At 55.7% G+C, this 21,177-nt stretch overlaps 1 protein-coding gene across 1 annotated transcript in view; it reads right to left on the reverse strand.

Annotated features, from left to right (window-relative positions):
• The window catches only part of ITGA11 (integrin subunit alpha 11), a 111,512-nt gene that overhangs the window by 40,618 nt on the left and 49,717 nt on the right, over window positions 1–21,177 (reverse strand). Inside the window, exons 3-10 of the mRNA XM_032469393.1 lie at window positions 19,213–19,313; window positions 15,281–15,372; window positions 12,615–12,729; window positions 9,835–9,962; window positions 8,547–8,695; window positions 4,178–4,322; window positions 3,640–3,805; window positions 2,234–2,304 (exon numbers count right to left, since the gene is read on the reverse strand). Of these exons, the coding sequence (XP_032325284.1) occupies window positions 2,234–2,304; window positions 3,640–3,805; window positions 4,178–4,322; window positions 8,547–8,695; window positions 9,835–9,962; window positions 12,615–12,729; window positions 15,281–15,372; window positions 19,213–19,313 (967 nt within the window). The remainder of the gene's footprint in view (window positions 1–2,233; window positions 2,305–3,639; window positions 3,806–4,177; window positions 4,323–8,546; window positions 8,696–9,834; window positions 9,963–12,614; window positions 12,730–15,280; window positions 15,373–19,212; window positions 19,314–21,177) is intronic.

Below are 21,177 nucleotides of genomic sequence, written 5' to 3' on the forward strand. Positions count from 1 at the left end.
TGCAGGGACTCATCTTATTTGACACACTCAGCTGCTGGGGCCATCACCAGGATTCAGCTAAACTTCCCCAAATCCCTGAAGCTTGTCTTAGCTGCCCTTCTCTTTAGGCTCCCCAATTCCTGAGGACACACAGATCACAGTATTAGAAAGCAGAAGACTGAACTTACAATTTAAATCTTTCTCCCTAACCAGACTGTGAGCAGCTGTCAGCTAAAATGTTTCCTTCATCTCTTTACACATCCCAAGTGCCCTGTACCGAGCTGGGCAGACAGGGAGATGCTGGAAAAATGACTGCGGAATGGATGACGGACACAAGAGACATCCTCTCCCCCTCACTGCCCCTGACATCAGGGCTGCCCTGCGTGTGCTCGGACTTCCCAGGTCCTGGGTGCACAACTCCCTCTCTGCTCCTGCTTGCTGTCCCCCATGGCTGCTGAAGTCCTCGTCCTCACGGGGCTGCCCAGGTGCACCTCCCCCAGCCCATGATCACCCGCTGCCTTGATTAGCATTAGATGGGCGCATGCGGTTCCCACTGAGCAGGGGTGGGGGGCAGTCTCCACAGGGGCTCCGTGGGTAGGGGCCTCCTGAAGCCGCACACCTGTACCAGGAGAAGCCTACAGCTTCTGTCATCTCCTCTCTAAGCTGAGGACTGCCGTTGGGCATCGCCTGCACGTTGACTCCTGTTTGGCAAGAATAATTTCCGCTTCCTTTTAATGCCTTAGTCGCATTTGACAAATGTTTGTATGATTTCATGAAATTGAATTTCCTGTTGCATTTTCTAATCAGCCCTGACCCAGAGTCAGGAGACAGGGACGAGTCCAGGGCTGGACGCCTGACCTGTGTGAAGGAAAGCTTTCGTCCCTCTTGGCACCTGGCCCCTTACCCTCAGGCTCGGAGCTCCTTGAGGGCAGGGCACTCACCTCTGCACCTCCTGGGACCCAGCACAGGGCTGAGCACAGAACAGGCACTGAAAAAACTTGCTGGTGTGACCACCTAAAACTGGACAACTCTTGTCACCAGCTGACTTTGCAAGGTTGTTTCTGAGCATGAACGAGGCACGGAAGTTTCCTGGAAGGACTGCACGTGCTCTGCACATCTCACAGGACTGCTCTCAACACAGTGCACTCGTATTTCTATCCCACTGTATCCAGGCGGTCCCGAAAGTCCAGATGCAGCTCAGGAAACGCTGAGCATGAGTCGCGTTCCCGCCCATCTGCTGCGGTGTGCTGTGCACGTGCCCCCCTCCCCTCCGATCAGGGATCTCTGACTCAGCCCCCCCTTAGATTCTGTCACCCTTACGGGGCAGCTGCTCGGTTTGGGGGGAGCGGCATGAGGCTAATATCTCACGTGCATCACTTCAGTGGGTCACTCAGACCTCCTGGGATGCAGTTTCTTTATCTGGGAACTGGAACAAGGGCTCCAACCCCATCACCTCAGAGGAGCTGGGAGAATCCTGTGGGATGACAAGCGTGATACACAAGTGCGCTGGACTGACGGGCCTTTTCTGGCAAATCAGGAGGATAAACCCACTTGCATGGGGATAGCCGGGCAGAGCGCACACACCCCTAGGGCACCCGTGTGTCCGGAGCCGGCCCGCGAGGCACGGCTGATACCGGCAGTGCAGGCCTTCCCCGCGAGGGGCTCCCAGGCAGGGACGCTCCCTTAGAGCTGATACCGTGTTCTCACAGGCGTGGACCCCTCTGCCTGTCCGGCAATCCTGCTGAGGCTTCGAGCCCCATCTTGAGACTCAGAACCGGGTGACGCGCGAAGGGCAAGTGAGGGCCTGAGGCTCCAGGCCTTCCACGTGGAGCCCGGACACCACGTGCTATCTGGGACACCACGTGTCTGCCCGGGACCTCTGCACGGGATGCCGCGTCTGCACATGGACCGCCCGCCAGATCACATGTGGCACATCTGCACACCCCCGAGCTGCACCCTGCACACGCAGGCCACCCGGGCAGGCACGAGCACGTGCAAGGGGTTTGGCCACATTGGCCTAGTTTTGCACAAGGCTCTGTGCACTGAATGGGGGGGTGACCGTCATATCAGCACCTTGCACGGGAGGACCTGAGACAGCTCATTGTAAGCTGAAGACCTTGACTTCCGTCTTCCGGCCACAGAAGATGAGAGGCAGAGACCCCAGGAAAGAGAGAAAGGGCGATGAGACAGCTCAGGAATGGTGGGCGACCACCTGGAGTTGGGGGCGTGTGGAGGGGCTCTAACGTGTGCTTACCTCCACCACGTGAGAGGAGAAGCCTGTCTGTGACATCTCCAGCCCGAAGGAGGTTTCGTTCTTGTTGGTGCCTGAAACAGACGGACAGAAAGACGTCAGCTCCGCACCTGATTTCTTAGCGCCAGACACGCCTGCAGCTCCATCCCCAGTGCCTGTGATCCAGAAGCGCCTTGAGGGAGGCGAGAGGGGCCCCGGGTCTGAGCCCAACTCGTCTGCCCCAGCTGCTGGCACCTTCAGGCGGCCGCCTGGCTTTATTATCAGCAGTCCACTCCCTGCTGAGAAAGGCTTGAGACAACTTGTATTACAGGGCAGCATGCTACAAGCCTGTCAAAACAGGAGAAAGACCCAGAAAAGTGCCCGGAAAGAAACAGTCCACGTTGTTGGCAAGAAATGGAATTTCCCACTTTGTTCGTTCCTACTATTCACCAGATTTGGTTCCAGATGCCTCTGGACAGTTCCCAAACATCGACTCCACCCTGCGGACGGAGCCGTGTCACACCACAGCTCTGCATGAGGGTTAGGGTTAGGGCTGGGGTTAGACGTGTGCGGAGGGCACCTCCCAACATAGGGCTCCCTGACGTGTCCCTGGAGCAATGTTCTTGCCAAGCGAGGCGGCCGCTTAGAGTACAAGTGTTTTGGGTGTTAAACTCCACCGAGAGTATCAGCACCAGGTTCCCCTTCCCCTCTTCTGCCACCGTTCACGAGGGCCGTCTTTCTCTCCTCCTGTGTCTGCAGCCCGTCACCCCTGGCGCAGAGGAGCCTGCTGGGCTCTGGGATGCTGCCCGTGCTCTCCTTGACCACCGCCCCACGTGGCGGAGCCCAGCACAGCAAGGCCCCTCTGCAGCAATACGTGGTGCAAACAAGACTCCTGCCAACCAAAGCTGGACTCAGAGTCGTAAGGAGAGAGACAACCTGAGGGAACCCTGCACAGAGTGCTTTCCGGAGCGGGAGCGGGAGGCCGTGGGGCTCTGGGAGCGAGCAGCTCCGGGGTGGGGGGTGGGGGGGTGGGCTCAGCGGCTTGGCTAGGGTTGCCAGATAAGACCCGGACGCCCTGTTAAACGTGAGTTTCAGACAAACAACAAGTGGGTTTTTAGGGCATGTCTGCCACAAATACTGTATCTTATATCTGCTAAATCTGGCAACCCTCGTTCAAACCCCAACTCCTTCCCAGGCTGCGGGAGGTCTGGCAAGTCACTTAACCCCTTCAAGCTGCCGTTTCCTCCACTGTCAACGATCCAGCTTCCCGGGCTGTTTGGAAAGAGCACAGCCTCACGTCCAGCCCAGGGACCACAAGTGCTGGTGCTGCTCACGAAGGGGGCGCTCCTGCCAAACCACCCTGCTCTACGGGGCTGGGCTTCACCTGCTGAGCCCAGGCACGTGGACCCCTCTCAGTCAGCCGCGCTCACCCTCCAAGCTGAAGATCCGGTCCCCCAGGGCATCAACGATGTCCTTCAGGGCCGCCTCGTCAGTGACGTTGAAGAAGTGCTTGTCATCCGGGTCACTGGCGATGTATTTGATCTCGTTGAGGAAAGCTTCTGGATTGATCCCCCTGCGGTTGTAGTAGCCCAGGACCTGCCAGGGAACAGGGGCGGGGCCACACACCAGGACATGGCATGGACCTCCCCACACACCCACGGCCCCAGACCCTGGCTGCAGGACAGGCCGGAGCCCCTGTTCTAAGGCAGGGCACGAAGTGTTGGGCGGCTTGCGGGTGTTTCCTGGTTTTCTGAGGCTTCAGCACCTCCTTGGCAATGGAGGGAAAAAACAGCACAAACCTGCAACTGTTGTGGACAGGAATGGACAGTGCAGAAGGAAGAGGATGCACAAGGGGAGGCCCCCTGGGCCTGGATGGCTAGTTCACTGCCCAGTAAACGCCTGCCCGGAGTCCCCAGCGGGGTGACAGCCAAGCTTCCAGAAGGTGGGCTGGGGCAGGACGGGACTCACGGCCACGGCGTATCTGGTCACGTTGTCCCTCTCGCTCTGCTGGATCACCTTCTCCAGGTCCGGGCTGTCGTGGGACTCCCCGTCTGTGATGACAATCATCACCTTCTTGGCCCCTTTCCTGCCGCCCTTCTGGAAAGCCTCCGAGCTGGAACCCAGATGCAGGGGAAGGTCACAAAGGGGAGGTGAGAGTGGGGCAGCCTGGCTGAGCCCTGGGCAACCCAGGAGATGCTGGACCTCAAACCAAAGCAGAAGCTGGATCCAGACCCTGAGGCCACTCGTTCGCCCGCTGCTCAGATGGGTCTTAAATCAGCTTGTCTTTAAAAAGCAACTTGCAAAAGCCCCTCTGGGCTCTTGACCGCACTGTTTTGTGCAAGCAGAGGGGATGGATTGGGCCTGGGAGGGGGGTTCAGGGTCAGGTGGAGACCCTTAGAGGCCTTAATTTCATGGTTCAGAAAGCCAGCTGCACATTAGAATCACCTGGGGAGTTAAAAAAAAATGAGGTCCAGAGGTCCAGGCCCCGTTGGACTTACGAAATCAGAATCTCCGGCGTGTGGCCTGGAAACCAGCATTTCCCAAACGTTCTCACTAGCCTCAGAACCGAGATCCACTTGCCTCAGTACTGCAGAGGTGCTGGGCCAGAGCGATTCAGCACCCAGACAACTGACCCCGGGGTGTGCACGCCGAAACTCGACAAGGCTCTGATTTTCCCCCCGAGAACAGCTCTGATCCTATTTTGGGAACTATTAAATATCAAACTCTGTGACAAATATTCCTCTGTCTCGCTTTTTATCGTTTTCAGTGCCCGGAGCAGATGCATGGCCTGCCTGTTGGGCAGTCCAGCCAGGGGAGAGACTCTTGTAGCTGGCAACCCATCTACGAAGCAGGAACGCCTGGCTCCTGAACCATCACCAGCTCTGGGTGCCTGTGTGGCCAACTCTCCTTAGAAGGACAGTGGTGTGGTCTAGCCAAGAGTCTGGCCCAGCAGGTAGAATTTTCCAATAAAGACTTGAAAATACATGTTACCCTTAGACTCTGCAGTGATTCCTCCTGGGTCTGACCCACAGATTTAAGCGCTGCGATGCCAGGTGAAATCTCATCTCCAGGCCCCAGGCTTTGGTTACCTGAGGTACCTTTTGTTACACAGCAAGCTGATGAGCTGACGTGTGTGACTTAGATGTGGAGGAATTCACAGAACTTGGAATAAGTTAGTTCAGAGCATCTTCAAGCTACCAGTGAAGAGAAACAGACCATTTGCTATTCGTTCTCTTAGCAGTTTTATGATATTCTTGATAGGCTGGCTTAAGAAACGCTCTAATTTTAGTCTGAGGTATGAACGGAAGCAGGGCAGAGGCACATGTGAGAATATTTTGGGCTGAAGCCCGACCCAGGGGAGGGGGCACCGCTAGTCCCTTAAAGGAGAATCTTGGCGCTCACATGACCTCACTGGAGGGTCAGGTCCAGGAGCAAAACTCCATGAGAACAAAATACGGCAGGGGAAAATAGGATTTATTACACATGGAGCCAAAGGACATTTCAGCATCATATTTCCATACAGTGGAATAGCGTGCATGTCTGTGTGGATCTGTAACAGTGCAGATACGGGCATGAGTCATCAGATTTTAAACTGTGAATTTGCATTGTGTAAAAGACTTAGATTTGTTGCCTTGTAAATCAGACTATAAATTACTGGAGAGCAGTGTGAGCTTTATACTCACAACAGGTTTCATGAACTGGGAAGCCAGTGTGACCCCGTGGAAAAAGCAGGTCACTTCACGTCTCCTTCTGCTCTAAACCTGCCCTGGGTCCCAGTTCTCCCAGGCCCCCTGACCTGGCCCATTATCCCTCTGAACCCCTCCTCCTGCTGGACTCTCCATTGATCCTGGGACCACCAGGCACGCTCCTGTCTCAGGGCCTTTGTCTGAGCTGCCCCCTCTCCTGGAACCTTCCAGCCAGACACCTGCCTGGCCAACTTTCTCACCTCCTTCGAGTCTCCACTCAAACGTCATCCCCTGGTGAAGCCTCCCCCGACGACGCTGTTAGTGCCGACTAAACGTCTGTCCTCTCCAACCTGCCTGGCTGCCTTTGCCAGGCTCCAGCCCCCCGCCCCGCAGAGGCTTTGTCTCCCTCCAGTGTACCGTACTATTTCTTTCTTTCTTTTTTTGCTTTATCGTCTGCCTCTGTCTCACCCTCTAGAATGTCAGCTTCACGAGGGCTGGACATTTATCTGTTTTGTTTACTGATCTACACCCAGTGCCGAAAACAGTGTGAGGCACGTAGTGCGCGCTCAGTAAAAGTGCGGCGTGAACGAGGTGAAGTCACAGCGCTGTCCCCTTCCCTTCCCCCAAAGTCCGCCAAGTCCTCCTTCACCTGCACACCTGATGGCAAGTCCTCGTCCTCAGGCCTTCAGCGCCCACTCGTGGTTGCTTCAGCCACAACACGTCGCTCGCAGTCTGGCTCCCCCAGGTGCGGGTTCACTTCCCCCACCACGAACCTCACACCATGCTCAGAGCAGGGCTCTGAGCACAAATGCTCCTTGACTCTCCATCTCCTCTGCCCTTATCAGGGCAGAACGTCTTCTGTGGAATGTCTTCTTGCCACCTCTCCCTGCTGAAATCCTGGGGTCTTCCTAGGACAAGTCAAATGCCCCATCTTGGCAGCCCTCCCACTCTCGGCCATCCTTATAACCCCTCAGATCCATGGCCTGGACCTTTGTAGTCTGGTAGGTGCACGGGCAAAAGGCACTATGAACAGCTGAGTGAGGAGAGAAAACCTTTCACCTTAAAAGGCACTGGCTGTAATTTGGGACCCACACTTGGCAGGCAGGGAAGCTCAGATTTCAGAGCTGACCTGAGGTGCAGATTGTAAGCCGTAGCAGTGCTCACAAGACACGATGGTTCAAACTCCTGTATGGGTCACACAGTCACCACTGACCCGGGGGAGATGGGCTGGAAATGAGCCGGAAACAGAGGGCTCCCTCTGTGCGGGTCAGTGCACGGGGCCTCCCTCTGTTCCGCCAGTCACCTCACAAGGGCCTGCTCGGGGTCTCAGGGGCCAACACCCATGTTGACAAAACAGCAAAAAGGTCTACCTTTGTGAGCATAAGAGCCATCCTTACACGGAGGGAAGCTCATTTAGGAAAAAAGCTCGAGCAAGTTTTATCAGTGAACAGAAATATGCTGGTGGAGCAGTAACTTAACCATACAGGTTGTGTGGATGAGAAAGACTTTCTCTCTTCACCGCATGAAGTCATGTTACTACTAAATAGTTCTCACATTGTGGAATTCTGTTAAACACGCTCACTGACCCTGTGTGAGGTGGGTTTACAACCATATTATAAAGTGATGGGACTGTGGTCTCGGGGAACATTTGTGCGGTCTCACGAACATGCGCAGAGCACCTATTCATGGGTGCAAATTTTATACGTTCAAAATCTAAACGCCGTGGACATAGTCATCTTAGGAGTTAGGCCACAGCTGGCGAGATCTTGGGGAACTGATTGTAAGATCACTTCCTGAATCTGGGGGGGGGGGAAGCACAGCGTTCTGAGCAGCAGCAGCATCCTGGGGATAAGCAGGTAGAGGCCTCCGTGGCTGCTGAGACAGCGTCCCTCATCCCAGTGAGTCCTGGTGTGATGTTTAAGGAACCGGCCTCATTGCTCTATAATCTCAGATGCTAGATTCAACCATGCTTTTCACAAAAGTTCCAGCGATGACAAGCTCCCCCTGGCAGATTCTGCCCTCAGAGAACTCACACACTTTTTATCAGGTCTCTGTGGCAGCACACACTTCCCAAAGTTGGCTGCAAAAATACCCCTGATCCCCCAAATGCTCTCCTGCAATCTGACCGTGCCACCCCTCCATCAGGGGAGGGGATCAAGTTCTCTTCCCCTTGAACCTGGGCTGACCTTAGCAACTCACTCAATCAACAGACTGTGTGGAAGTTACATCCTGGGACTCCTGCACGGAGCATGGGTCTGCTGGGAAACTCACTCTGGGGGTGTTTCCTCTCAAAGCCCGGGTGCCACACAGGGAGAAAGCCACGCCACCTGGCCACGCATGGGTGCTCAGATCCCCAGCCTCAGCTGAGCTTCCAGCTAGCTGCCAGCACCCCCCACCAGCCACGGGCTGTGCTGTTTAGATGTCCAGCCCAGTCCAACCTACAGATGACAACAGCCCCAGCTGATACCGAACGTCAGCCTCATGAGAGAACCCAAGGGAGAACTGATCAGCTGAGCCCAGCGAAAGCCCAGAACTTTGAGGGATTAATAAGTTACTGTCTCTCAAGATGCTACATTTTGTGCAGATTCGTTACACAGCAATAGATAACTTAGAACAGTATCTGAGATTTAGAAAAATTATTATTTTTTTACCGAGCAAATTCAATGCCAAACGCTGTGCGGGTCTCTGTTCCTCCTCTCTGCTCAATGTGGCTGGCAGCTTCCACCACATCCTTTACGGACCTGTAGTCGTTGAGGTGAAATTCATGTACCACGTCTTCTCCGTACTGAACAACTCCAACCTGCAAGTTAGAGGGGAGGGCAGAGGGACATCGTGACGCCTGAAAGCTGGCCCTTCGGTGGTGAGGCTCCCCAGAGTCATCTCTCTGTCTGTGACTGTTCAGGAGAGAGGAGTGCTGGGGACCGTCCCAAGGGAGAGGAACTAAGCAGAAGGGAAGCAGGCTCTGCAAAGCTCTGAGAATGAACGGAAGACGTCATGAGACAAGTGGAAGGTGTACATCGAGAGAGGAGACCGTGATGCAAAGAAAGGCCCAGCAGATTAAGTTTCTCACTTAAAAAGACAAAAGCTGAGCACGGAGTTGAAGCCTGCAGTCTCGGGAGCAGCACCGGTGGAGGGCCACCGCACTGTTCACCATACGCTGGAACTAAGGTTCCGTCCAATTTGGAGAAGAGGCTCTTTTATCCCCAAGTAGATAAACCACCAACAATATCAACAGCCTGAAAACTAAACAGAAAACCTGGAAGACCTGGAGCGGGACTAGAATGACAAACTGTCACGGCTGGGTGGGCCCACAGAGTTTGTTCTGCACAAGCGCGTTTCCACGGCTGGGCCTCCACCCTCCCCGCCAGGTGATCTCTCGGGGGGTCTCATTACTCCAGGAGAAAGTCCCCTCCCTTTCTAACAGCTCTAACTGTTACGAAGTGACTTCTTAGGTTGACTTGAACTCCACCACTCTGTCACTTCCATTCTTGGGTCCTTGGTGGGCCTGCCGAGACAACACAGGACAAATCTATCCCCTCATTAGCTCGGCAGCGTTTCAGGACACGCCGGCAGCACTGACCTCCCTGTCTCTTCCCTGAGATCAACGTGTCTGATGCTCCCCGTGCCTCCCCCAGCAGGGTTCCAGTGCCTACTCAGCCTTTCCTGCCTTGCTCCTCACTCTCTGGCTGATCCAAGTTTTTGTTACTAGGTGGTGTCTGTCCCAGAAGACGGTGTTTGCCCACGCAGGAGGCCTCCCCCATGCTGTCCCTTGATGTGCCCAGCAGAGATGTGTGTCCTGGGCTGCAGGACCCTCCTGCTGGCCCTGTCACCTACACCTCTCTGGTGCCTGCAAAGATGCTCCCCCAAACCCCCAGGCGGCATCTGCCATGGGCTTGAGGGGCCCTGTTCGGAGGAGGAAACCATCCCAGCCGTGCTCACCTGGATCTGCCCAGGGCCGATGTAAAACTTCTTCAGGATGTTGATGAGGAAGTGCTGGACCTCCACCCAGGGGTAGATGCTGTTGGAGCCGTCCAGGACGATGATGATGTCCATGTAGGTCTGGCACCCTGGGAAGCAGGCACATGGTCATAGCCACCCGAGGAGCCAGCATCTGCAAGTCTCTGATTCTCTGGATGACTGTCCAAGGAAGCACGGATGGGGAGCTGTCCTCGGGCTAAACGTTTATTTGGGCAACATGAATAAGGAGCCCAGGAACTCCTGGCTGTGTTCCCCAGCTCTGCGCTGGCTGTCTGAGCAGAGTGTAGATTAAGCCCGACTGCCCCTGCTCCCCATCTGGAGCCGACCACGGTCAGCTGGTCCCTGTTTGGGATGCAGCCAACACTGCCCAAATCAGTACCTCGCTATTGTCTACTTTACTGCAGTGGGCAGGCTGGCAAGGTACCATGTTCAACCAGACTGAACGGGTTTCAGTTCTTAGGAGGGAGGCACGGTAGAATGGTCAGGGATGTGGAATCAGGCATCAGACTGTTGACTCCTGGCTTTGACCTTGGGCAAGTTACTTAACACCTTGGCACCAGTTTTCTCTTCTGTAAAACAGGCGAAGTGATCGTGGGGGGTCGCCACGAGAAATCAGCGCAACGGTGCTTCCAGGTCTGAGCACAAGCAGGTGCTCGAGACTCTAGCTGGTCCTCTTTCTGTTTTTTTTTTTTAAACAAACCACTTTGTTAATGTGGCAATGACACCATCAGGTCAAACTCTTGTGCTCCAAGCCTGAAAGTTTTTCTGCATTCTTGTAATATTAATATCAAATTAAAACAATAATAGAAACCAACAAAGAAAATGAATCCAACATTGGCACCATAGCAAAAGTAGAAAACTTCTTTTAACATCTAAGTAGTTTACTTCTGTTTGTGAAACAGCTGGGGTTACTTTGAAATAAGATGTGATACAATACAGATGTGATATATACTATACGGTATCGCACTGAAATCTCGGGCATCTGCTTATTTCTGCTGGAGAGTTTTCACAACGGATTTCAATCTACTTCACAGCAGAGCAGTGGGGGCCTTTGTGAGTTAAGCATTCCGGTCACTCCTGAAGTAACCACATCATGAGGGTGTAGCATGCTGACATCAGAGCTCCCAGGAGAGGACGGTGGTGGCTCAGAGCCCGGGCGCCCATTGCAGTCCTGCGTCTGACAGAGCATTTTACAAGCGTTTGGGTGACTGAGATGCTGAGTGTCTCAGAGGAGGTCCCACTTTAGGAGAGGCTGTGTGGGTACTCGGGTCTCTTCCGCCTGCTGTGTACAGCACGTGATCGCCCTACACCTCCCGCCTCACGGCAGGCACCTGGTAGCTTTGTCCTTCTCCTGTGTCCTTCAGCCCAACACCTGTGTCCTGAGCTCCCGCCACGTGCTGCAGTGCTGCGTGGTGCCGCCGGCCACATGGAGATAAGATGAAACTCCTTGTTTAGGAGGGGTTTCCAATCTAGTGGCAGGGACCAGGTTTCTTTGATTTTAAAGCCAGTTTTATTATTAGAATGAATTTATTATTACTCATTTCTTTCTTACAATTTCAAATTTTTCTTTCTAAGACACCTTGGGGAGAACCTGGTCTGTGGCTCCTAAACATAGTTGAACACGCCTTTGAAACACACACCCTGGGGCTTATCCCGGACCTGCTGAATTAGAACCTCCATGGTGGTGGCAGGGGTTGTGGGGGCTGCTCTGGGATCTGGACCTGCGGAGCTCCTGGGGCACTGCTGCTGGTCAGCCTGTGAGGAAGCCTCCACACAGGAGGTTCTGGGAGGCTGAGATGGTCACACCTTGGCCTGGAGGAGAGAGCAGCCCTAGGGAGTGAGCTCCTGGCCACGGGCCTCCTCCCCAGCCCCAGGCATCTTGTGAGAATAGAACTGAGGCCTCCTCGGCGCCCAGAGGAGCCCCGTCCAGCCCCTGCTGCACTGATGCTGCCTCCTCCCTCCCAGCACCCGCCCCATCTCTGACGGCCCTGTTGTTTGGAGGGGGGCTGCCTCTAGCTAGAGGTGCTAATCCCCTCACCCTCAGTAAAGCGGGCAGTAGCTGCTTGATGATGGCGTTTAGCCCAGAGGAAACAGGGAGGCTCGGAGCCAGGCAGTCTGCGCTCGTGGGAGGCAAGGTCTGAGCATTACTTCCCGGATCCTCCTGGCAGGTGGGGAGTGAGTGGGAGGTTTTGCGTTCCATGAGGCTCTGGGAAGGCTAGGCAGAGCTTCCTCATGTCCAGGAACACCAATTAGATGGGAACATTACCAGGGATAGGTCTATTCTCCTGGGCCCTCCACCTACAGAGCAACCACACTGCATAGTATCAGAGGGCACCGTTCACACTGTAGTCTAAGTGAATGATGTCCCCAGAATCGTGCAGTGCGCAGCATGCCTACTGTACACGGCGGCCCAGCAACCTCTCACTCACTCAGGTGGGTTTTCAGTGAGCCCCTCTGGCTGCCAGGATGGTCTTCATAACCTTAGTTCATTTGCCCGGACCCTCACTCTGTGGGGGAGGGTGGGCCAGGATCAGGACCCCACAGGGCGCGGTCAGAGTCCAAGTGCTGCTCTGTCGCCGCAGGGTAGTGGTGATCAGAGCCCAGAGCCTCCCATGAGGCTTGAGCTCTTTTTGTAAAATAACCTAAACCTGTTATTTCCATGCTGTCTAATAAATCAGAGATTCAGAACCCCCCCCCCCCCAAAAGATGCAGCCTGAGCCTGCAGATTTGTAGCCACTTACTTTGGAGAGCTGGGGCCACAGTCTTGGAGAACCTGAAGTTGGAGTTGACTCGTGAACACATCCCTGTGGTGTAGTAGGAACTCCCACACTCGTGAGACCAGAGCGGGCTGCAGGCCTGTGAAGCACAGCACAGACCCCGGTCAGTGAGGGGCCCCAGAGACGGTCCAGGCGCAACAGCCTTTGGCCCAGCCCCAACCTGCACAACCCAGGACAGAATCCTCCGTCTGCGTGCCGGTGGCCCTAGGATCTAGCGGGCCTTCTCTGAGTCTAGCTGAACTCTCTCCTGCTGTAGTGTGCAGCAGTTCCCTTGGTTTCAGGGGAAATGGAGAAAAACTAACCTTCGAGTCCTCCTCTGTGGTATTTTCAAGGGTCCCCTTCTCCACCCCCTCATCAGGGTTGTGGCTCTCCTTCATCCTGCCAGCACCCCCACCTCAGGGTCCAGGGAAGCCTTTCATCCACGGGACTGGACCCTTCAAGGGTCTTTCTGAAGAGGTCACCTGAAGGTCACTACTGGGCAAACGTCCAGGACTGGGTCTGACTAACATGTCCATGACTCTTACTAAGGAAAGAAAAAAGAATGTCTCTGGTATTTCTCTGAATTTGTGACCAAAAACATTGATGTCAGCCCCTTCTAAAGGCTGAGCGATGAGTCCCTCTCAGTCAGGGTCATAAAAAAGAAGCCCAGCGTCAACCCTCCAGGGTTGTCCTGCTGCCGGGAAGTCCAGGACTGCATTTTGGGCTGTGATTTCCTTCGGTTTGGAGGGAATAATTATTTCACTTTCTTTCTTTTTTTTTTTTCAAATTAGCTTTCTTTTTAAATTCAGATTTTAAAGGTTTTGTTATCTGTGTCCTTTGTTGAAGCTTCTGAAAATTATTTTTGGAAGTGGGGGAGAATGAATAATGGGTGAGTAGATGACGGATGGTGGCTGGAGGGATAGAAGGAAGATGGAGGGATGGATGATGGACAGATGGATAAACTATAGGTGGATGGCTGGCTGGATGGATGGAAGGGTGGATGGTGAATGATGGATGGATGGTGGATGATGGATGGATGGATGATGGATGGATGGATGGATGGATGGAAGGGTGGATGGATGGTGCATGATGGATGGATGGGTGAATGGAAGGATGGGTAGGTGCATGGACAGATGATTATGGATGTAGGAAGGTATGGATGGAAGGGTGGATGGGTGGTGAATGATGGATGGATGGAAGGGTGGATGGGTGGTGAATGATGGATGGATGGGGAGGTGGGTTGGTCTGATACACAGACAGATGTGTGGATCAATGAATGGATGGATGGATGGATGAATGAATAGAGGGAAAGACATTTGGTTGGGGGATGTGCTAATGAGTGAATGGATGAGTGAATGAATTAATAAAACTTCTATTCATAAACTAAGGTCTTAAACTACCCAGAGAGGCCCCAGGGATGGTATCACACCATCCCTCTTGAACGGTCACTCCACCTTGTGAAGTAGGTGAAATCAAGTTAGTAGGAATGTGACAAGGAGCCTCGGGAGAAAAAGGGAGTCAGAGCAAAGCCCCTGACAAGCACGGGTGGACAGGGCCAGGGGCCCTGTTGCCCTTGGTTGGGGAAGATGAGGGCTGTGGTCTGGCCACGCATCAAGGTCCCGCAGGACACTCCCTGGCCGAGCCACTGTGCTCTCCTGGGGTCTCCGAGCACCCAGTCCTCTCACTGCTCTGGTGTCTGTGCTCACACCCCACACGGCTCATCTGTCAACACAGATGGACTGATGGACAAGAACAGAGAGTGACACGAGCCCTCCCATCTTAAAATGAGTTATGCACCTTATTGGGCTCTCTGGGGTCATTTTCCCTCTGAAAGCTTCCCGGCAGCTGTTTCTAGGAGCTGTCAGGCCCAGCCTCACCCACATCTGTGGTGGTTTACGCAGACCTGGTGGCGAGGAGCAGGCAGCACCAGTGCATCACGCCACCTGCACTCGCCCGCTGTGTGCGAAGCCTGGACACGCTCACCTGGGTGGGCGCAGAGGCCTCCCAGCACAGCCACCGGGGCCCCTCTGACCCAGCATCACATGTCGTCTCTCCCCCACCCAGAACAGTAGCTCCAGGAGGGCAGGAGCTCTGCCGACTGCTGAGTCCCCAGCACCTGGCATCAGGCTTAGGGTGTTGCAGGTGCTCAAAAAATAGTTTAAATTAATGAATGCCTCTACCTCCTCAGCCCAAATACCCTCCTCTTTCTTCCTTGCTGAGACCAGTCTCTTCTTTAAAAACAAGACGGAAACCTCCTCTGGGAAGCCTTCCCATCTGACCCTGTGCGGCCCAGGTGGCCCATCGCTCGGACCCTCCCCTTGGTTGCAGCAAACCTGTGCTCACTCGTGTGTGGCTCCCCACAAAGTCTTCTCAGAGTGTGTGATGTGTCCTGTTTCCTGGATCAAAGCTGGAGCAGGGGTCTGGCCTCTGCATTGGAAGTCTGACTCCCCAAAGGAAGGGACAGGCCTTCCCGCCCCCGCCCCCTTGGACTGCTGAATGTCTGTATTTATTCCTGTTCCTTTTCAGGTTGTCTGCGCGTGCGGACAGGCAGCCTGGTGGGCAGACTCACTCAGCCATCCAATGCCCCTCGCAGCCCCAAGCAGAGGGCCCGTGGGCAGGAAGGGCTTGGAGAGAGGGTGGGTGGCTCTTACCAGGAAGCTGTTGTCCTTGGGGTTGGTGGCCAGGCTCAGGCCGAGACGCATGTTGTCCTTCCTCTCGGACACGTTGGACAGGGTGACCCTTCCTGGGGTAGGAGGGAGAAGCTCAGCCTGCAGCCCCTTCCTGCCCGCCCTCTGCCCATAGTCTGCCGCTGCTCCTGGCACCAGGCAGAGTCCTCCCTGACTCTCCTGGCCTCTCTGGATGCTTCACTTGTCTGCATGTCAGTGCAGCCCTTCACGGTTTCCTAAGGCCTTGCCCAGACGTGGTCTAATGACTTCCTCTCAACTCCCTCGGAGATGAGGAATGAGAGTCTCAGAAAGGCCAAGCAAGCTGCCCAAAGTCACACAGCAAGCACACGGAAGAGCCTTCCGTCTCCTAGTCCAGACCTTTCCCACCACCAGCCCTTCCTCTGTGCCCCACCCCACACACCCAGGGCCCCCCCGGTGAGGGTGGCTTCTCCATGCAGTGTCTCCTCTGCACTCTTCTTCAAGGCAACCTGCCACTGAAACTTACCAGTCCCCCGCCCGACTCTCAGGGCCTGGTTCTCTGCTCACCTGATAAACTGACATATGCTGACAACTTCACAAGAGCCTTCCAGAGCACAGGGTCTCGCCCAGGAACATCACCAACATTATCAGCCAACTGGGCGGAGGAGGAGGGTCACGGCGGGTTAGAATAATTAACAGGTGTATCAGGGAAGCTTTTACTGGATCATCCCATCAGGTCACTGAGGGGAGGGAGGGAGCTTGAATTCCCCAGGCGCGCGCTCGTGTGTGTGTGCGTGTGTGCGTGTGTGCGTGCGTGCGTGCGTGCGTGCGTGCGTGCGTGTGTGTGTGTGCGTGTGTGTGTGTAGAACTGGCCTGCCCTCAGGGGCCCCAGGCCGGCAGGGTGTGGGGCCTGGGCTGGACAGAGGCCAGAGCATGAGACGCCTGGCCGTGCTGTGGGCTGGGGCAGGGGCAACTGTGTCTGCTGTTTCATTTCTTCCCTCTGGTTTCCTTCAGTTCGTACTAAGGCTCCTTTTGAAATCCAGCCCCCTTGGGCCTGGGATTGCTTTCCATCTTGTCTGTCCAAGCAAACCGGAGAGAAAGCAACAGGAGTCACCCGGGGCTCTTCTGGTGTCTCATTCCCAGAGTGCCACCCACACGTGCCCTCCCAAGAGGCCCAGGAGTCACCATGTCCATCGTACAGACAAGAAAGCCAAGGTGCACAGAGGGTTAGTGCCTTCCATGAGGTCAGTCACTGGTAAACGATAATGCGGGGTCTTGAACCCAGGAATGTCCAATGTTACATCCGAGGTTTCCCGCCCGGCGGCAGGGCCATGCTGGCGTGGGATGGAGTGAGACACCTGGAGAGGAGGCTCCGAGCCCCAGCCGGGCAACGTCCTCCCTCCGCAGCTTGGAGAGTTCTGCCCTTCGTTTATTTAAGGGGTGGGTCCCTCGCCTCACCCTGCCCCCTCTGTTTATCTCTTGTCCCAGTGACTGAAGTCCTTAGTGAGACTGGCAGCCCGACGGTTGGTGGGGAAGACCCTTGTGCTGGAGGAAGAAAGACTCAGGCTCAAGTCCTGCTCCTGCTGTTCATGGATCTGGGGCAGTGACTAACCTCCCCTCTGTGACCAGGACAGACCGACACCTTTCTTGGGGCACAAGCCCCCCCTCACTTAGGATCTGCCTTCCAGAATCACATCCCCTCCCCCAAGCCCCAACCCCTCATTAAAACCCTAACTCCATCCAGCTGTTGGGAAGAAAGCATCTGAGGTGGACTCTTCAACACTGAGGTGTGAATGGCTGACACCCACTTCCCTGGAGAGGGAGGAAAGAGTGCTCCTGGCTCGGTGGGAGAGGCCACAGGAAAACTCGGGGCTTGGGTTTCCCTCCCGTGCATCCCCACTGTGGGGCTGAACCTCCGTGGAGGGAAAGGAACCCTTGTCAGACGAGGAGCCTCCTGACCAGCACTTCTCCTCGGCCCCCGCTCACTCTGCTGCCCACTCGCCTCCCGGCTGAAGCCCCAGTTCAGGAAAGTTTTCAGGCTCTGACGGCTTCATGTCTCTCACTGAAAGCAGGAGCTTCCCCTTCTTCAGAGGGAAAGCGGGTCCACATTGGAAACCGGAGTGACAAAGGAAACTCAATGACGGGTTCGTGGGTCTGTGTCCCCACTGGGACAGGAGCTTTTCTCGGTGGCCCAGTCCCCAAGCCCAGTGTGGATGCCTCCCACCACCATCCTCTCTCCCTCTGCCCCGGCCACACAGCTCTTCCCAACCTCAGGACCTTTGCACTTGCTTCTCTTCTGCCTGAAATACTCTGGTCCCACCCGACTCCGTCTCACCATCAAATCTTTGCTCAAAAGTTACCTGCTCAGGTGTCAGGCTTCCCTGACCACTGTGCTAAGGTAGAACCCTCTCCCTCCCTCCTCCCCACCAGCCTCTCTCATCACAGCACCTGGTTTATCACACAGCATCTATGCCCACCTGAGATGATCCTGCCTTCCAGTGTGTCTACTCACTGACTGTGCCCTCCCAGCAGGGCCCTTGGCTCCTTGTTCCCTGCTGTATCTCCAGGTGCTAGCATTGTGCTTGGCACGTACCAGGTGCCCAATAAAGGCTAGGGGACCTATCAGACCTGGAATGGATCCTGGGGTCACACAGGAGTGAACGGAGGCTCCTAGAGAGAATGTGGGCTTCTCCTGGACACCCAGCGAGGGAATTGCGCAGGTGGAAGGAGCATCCAGCTTGGCCTGCTTGGGGGACTGCTCTCAGGGTGGTGATGACCGGGACCCACGAGGCCCCAGACGGACTCCTGCCCTCCCTAGACCGGTTTCTCACTGAAGTCTGGGCCCGGCTGTGCTGGGGTTTGAGCCTCCTTCCAGCGGCGCCGACACCGGTGTACCGGCGGGGCCTCCAGCACTAAGCGCTCGGACAGCGGGCTGCCTGGGGATCCGGGTTCTCGGGTTTTCTCTTTGATGTGGCCTTTCCATGCAGCTGCTTGTCTCTTGAAGCTCTGCCGTGTCTCCCCACCAGGCTGCTCCCCTGTCGGCCTCCCCGGGGAGCCCCACCGCACTGCTCTAGGACAGAGGCTCCCCTCCTAGAAGAGGGCGAGACTGAGGGTCCTGCCCTGGGGAAGACCCATCCTCTAGGGCAAAGCCTGGAATCGCGGCTTCTCAGCCCAAATGGGACTTCTGCTCCCTTTTGACAATAAGGCGATGGCTTGGCCACTGTCTGACCTTTAGGACAAAGCAGCAGCGCTTTAGAGGAGCATGTGTGCCTGCGTGGACGCGGGCTGGGTGCACACACACGTGCAGGTGCACCGAGACTTACAAGGGCTTGCTCACAGCCTCTCCCCGGTGCCCCAAAAGCTCCCGGTGAGGAAAGAGCTGTCATGTCGGAAAGGCAGGGCCGCAGGGCGGCTAAAGGGTGGCTATGGCCTGCCTGGGTGGGGGTCCCGGTCTTGCTGCTCATTAGCTGGGTGACCCAAGCAGGTCCCCTCACCGCCACAGGAGGTCATTCACGATTAAATCTCATGTTGTTGTGGGGATGAAATGAGTCAAAATATCTAAACGTGCCTAAACCAGGGCCTGGCGCGTGGTAAAACTATGTAAGAATGTTGGCCATTGTTATTATCTCCAAGTCAGAAGGAAAGATAGGAAATGTTCCTGCTCTACTCTGTTGAGGGGCCATGGATGAGTCAGAAAGAGCGACAGCCTGGCACAGTGGAGACCTGGGCATGAATCCTGGCTGGCCCCTGACAAGCTGTGTGACTGTGGCAGAGCTGCTGCCTCTCTCTGGCCTCAGAGTGCTCATTTGTAAAATGGGGAGCAGCTGGGTCCCCTCACAGGGCAGCCAGGAGGAGCTGGTGTGACGGCAGGCATGGATCAGAGATGCCCTGCCCCGGATGGTGGCGCCTCTAGGGGAGGGGCCAGCAGCCCAAGTTACCCAGGTTGAGCTTGGTGCAGTTCCCTTGGGTCGCCGGACACTTGTACACGTCTCCCGTCTTCTGGTGGCCACTGGTTTCCAACGGAGCCCCGACGACCAACCTGGGAAGGAAAAGGAGACGAGGGAAGATGCTGGGGGAGGTCCCCCTTCCTGGCAAGGACGGAGCCTGGAGGGCAGTGTTGAGGCGAGGACGTGGTGGGGAGGGCAGGAGGGAGCCCTGGAGGGGGCAGCCCGTGCAGACGCCCAGGCTCTGACCTTCGTCTCCCTGGAAGCGGGGTGCTGTGGCCTATGCAGGCCCTTGGCGGGCTCTGGAGACACAGGGATGAAGACCACACAGCCTGGCAACTGAGGGGCGGAGGCCGTCCCTGCGAGAAGAGGGCAGGCGGACATCATGGAGGAGATGTGCTTGACCTGGGTCTCAGTGGGTGGGCGTGAATTTGGGACGGTGACAGTGGTCATTAAGGCGGAGGAACGGTGATTTTGAGTCTTGGCCGTCTGTCGCTACCATGCTGGGTGGGAGGGCCCATTCCTCGCCTTGTAAGAATCTTCCAGCTGGTGACCCGGGGCTGGGGCACGTTCACCGTGCTCATGGCTGTCCCTGAGCCACCACGTCTTTCCTCAGGGCGGGCGAGGCGGCCAGCTGGGCTGAAGAGTGGCCGGGGCAGCCACCCAGCTGGGTCCCCTCACAGGGGAGCCTATGCCTTTGTGATCTTATTCAGATAAAGGGTTTTTGCAGTTGTATTTAAGGCTCTCAAGATGAGGTCATCCTGGATCATCCAGGTGGGTCCTAAATTCAACACCATGTCCTTACAGGAGACACCCAGAGAGAAGAGAAGGCCATGTGAAGACGGGGACAGAGCTAGGAGTGAAGCTGCCGCGAGGCAGAGAATGCCTGGGGCCGCAGGAAGCCGGAAGAGGCATGGAAGATCTCCCCCAGAGCCTTTAGAGGGAGCACAGCCCTGCCGACACGTTGGCTTAGGACGTCTGACTTCCAGAAGTGTAAGAGAATAAACTTCTGTCTTTGTATAAGCCGTCCACTTTGTGCTGACTTGTTACGTACCCACTGGAAATTAATGCACTCTGCTTACATGCACACGTATTTCTGGAGAATGAGTGGCCACTGCTTCCGGACTTGGCCAAGCCCGGCACTGCCACTTCCCTCAAGGCCAGGAAGAACCCCCCTGCAGCCTGCACAGCCCCCGGGCTCCTTCCCTGAGTGCCCCAAAGCCCTCTCTATGCCTCATCCCTGGCGAAGCCAAACCCTGAAGGCAGGTGCTGTCTCCTGTCAGTGCCTGCCCCACTCCGTCGGTGTCACCCACTCGGGTGGATCTGGAAACTTCTAGGCCTTGGGTGCCAGTCCTGCTCTCTGCCACCAACCGCCTGCTCAGGCCTGGGCTCTAACAGTGACTCAGGAACGACTCTCCAAGGGACAGCCGTGCAGGAGGTACCACACGGCTCACACAGCCCTGCCGGTCTCCCAGACCCCGAGGGGCACAGGGACAGATGACACACTGGGAGCCCGCTCTCCGAGCAACTTCCCACCCCCTGGCAACGTGACCAAAGAAGAAGCAACTGCTCTTTTCCTGGCTTAGTACGGTTGAGAAGGACGGACCTGGAGGACTTCAGTGGCTCCTTGCGGTCAAGCATCCCCCCGCCCGGCTCCCACCCACCTCTGTGCTGTCAGGAAAGAACTACGGTCCAAAGCGGGAGTTAGCAGGGCTCTGTTGAAATCAGGGTCTGTGTAGTAATCACGGAGCTCTCTCCCCTGAGGACCGGGTAACGACAGGTTCTAAATATATCCACTTCTTAAGCAAGCTTATTTTTGACTGGCAGGAATTAATTGGACCCATAAAATCTGTTTGTCTAGACGACGTGATTTTTGGCTACTTAATTCTGTGAGTGATTGTGTGGTTGAGGCCACTCCATTCTTCCAGCCAAAAAGGGGGGGGGGGGGCGGTCAGGAAG

The sequence above is a fragment of the Camelus ferus genome, chromosome 27 (genome assembly GCF_009834535.1).
Source record: "Camelus ferus isolate YT-003-E chromosome 27, BCGSAC_Cfer_1.0, whole genome shotgun sequence".
NCBI lineage: Eukaryota > Metazoa > Chordata > Mammalia > Artiodactyla > Camelidae > Camelus > Camelus ferus.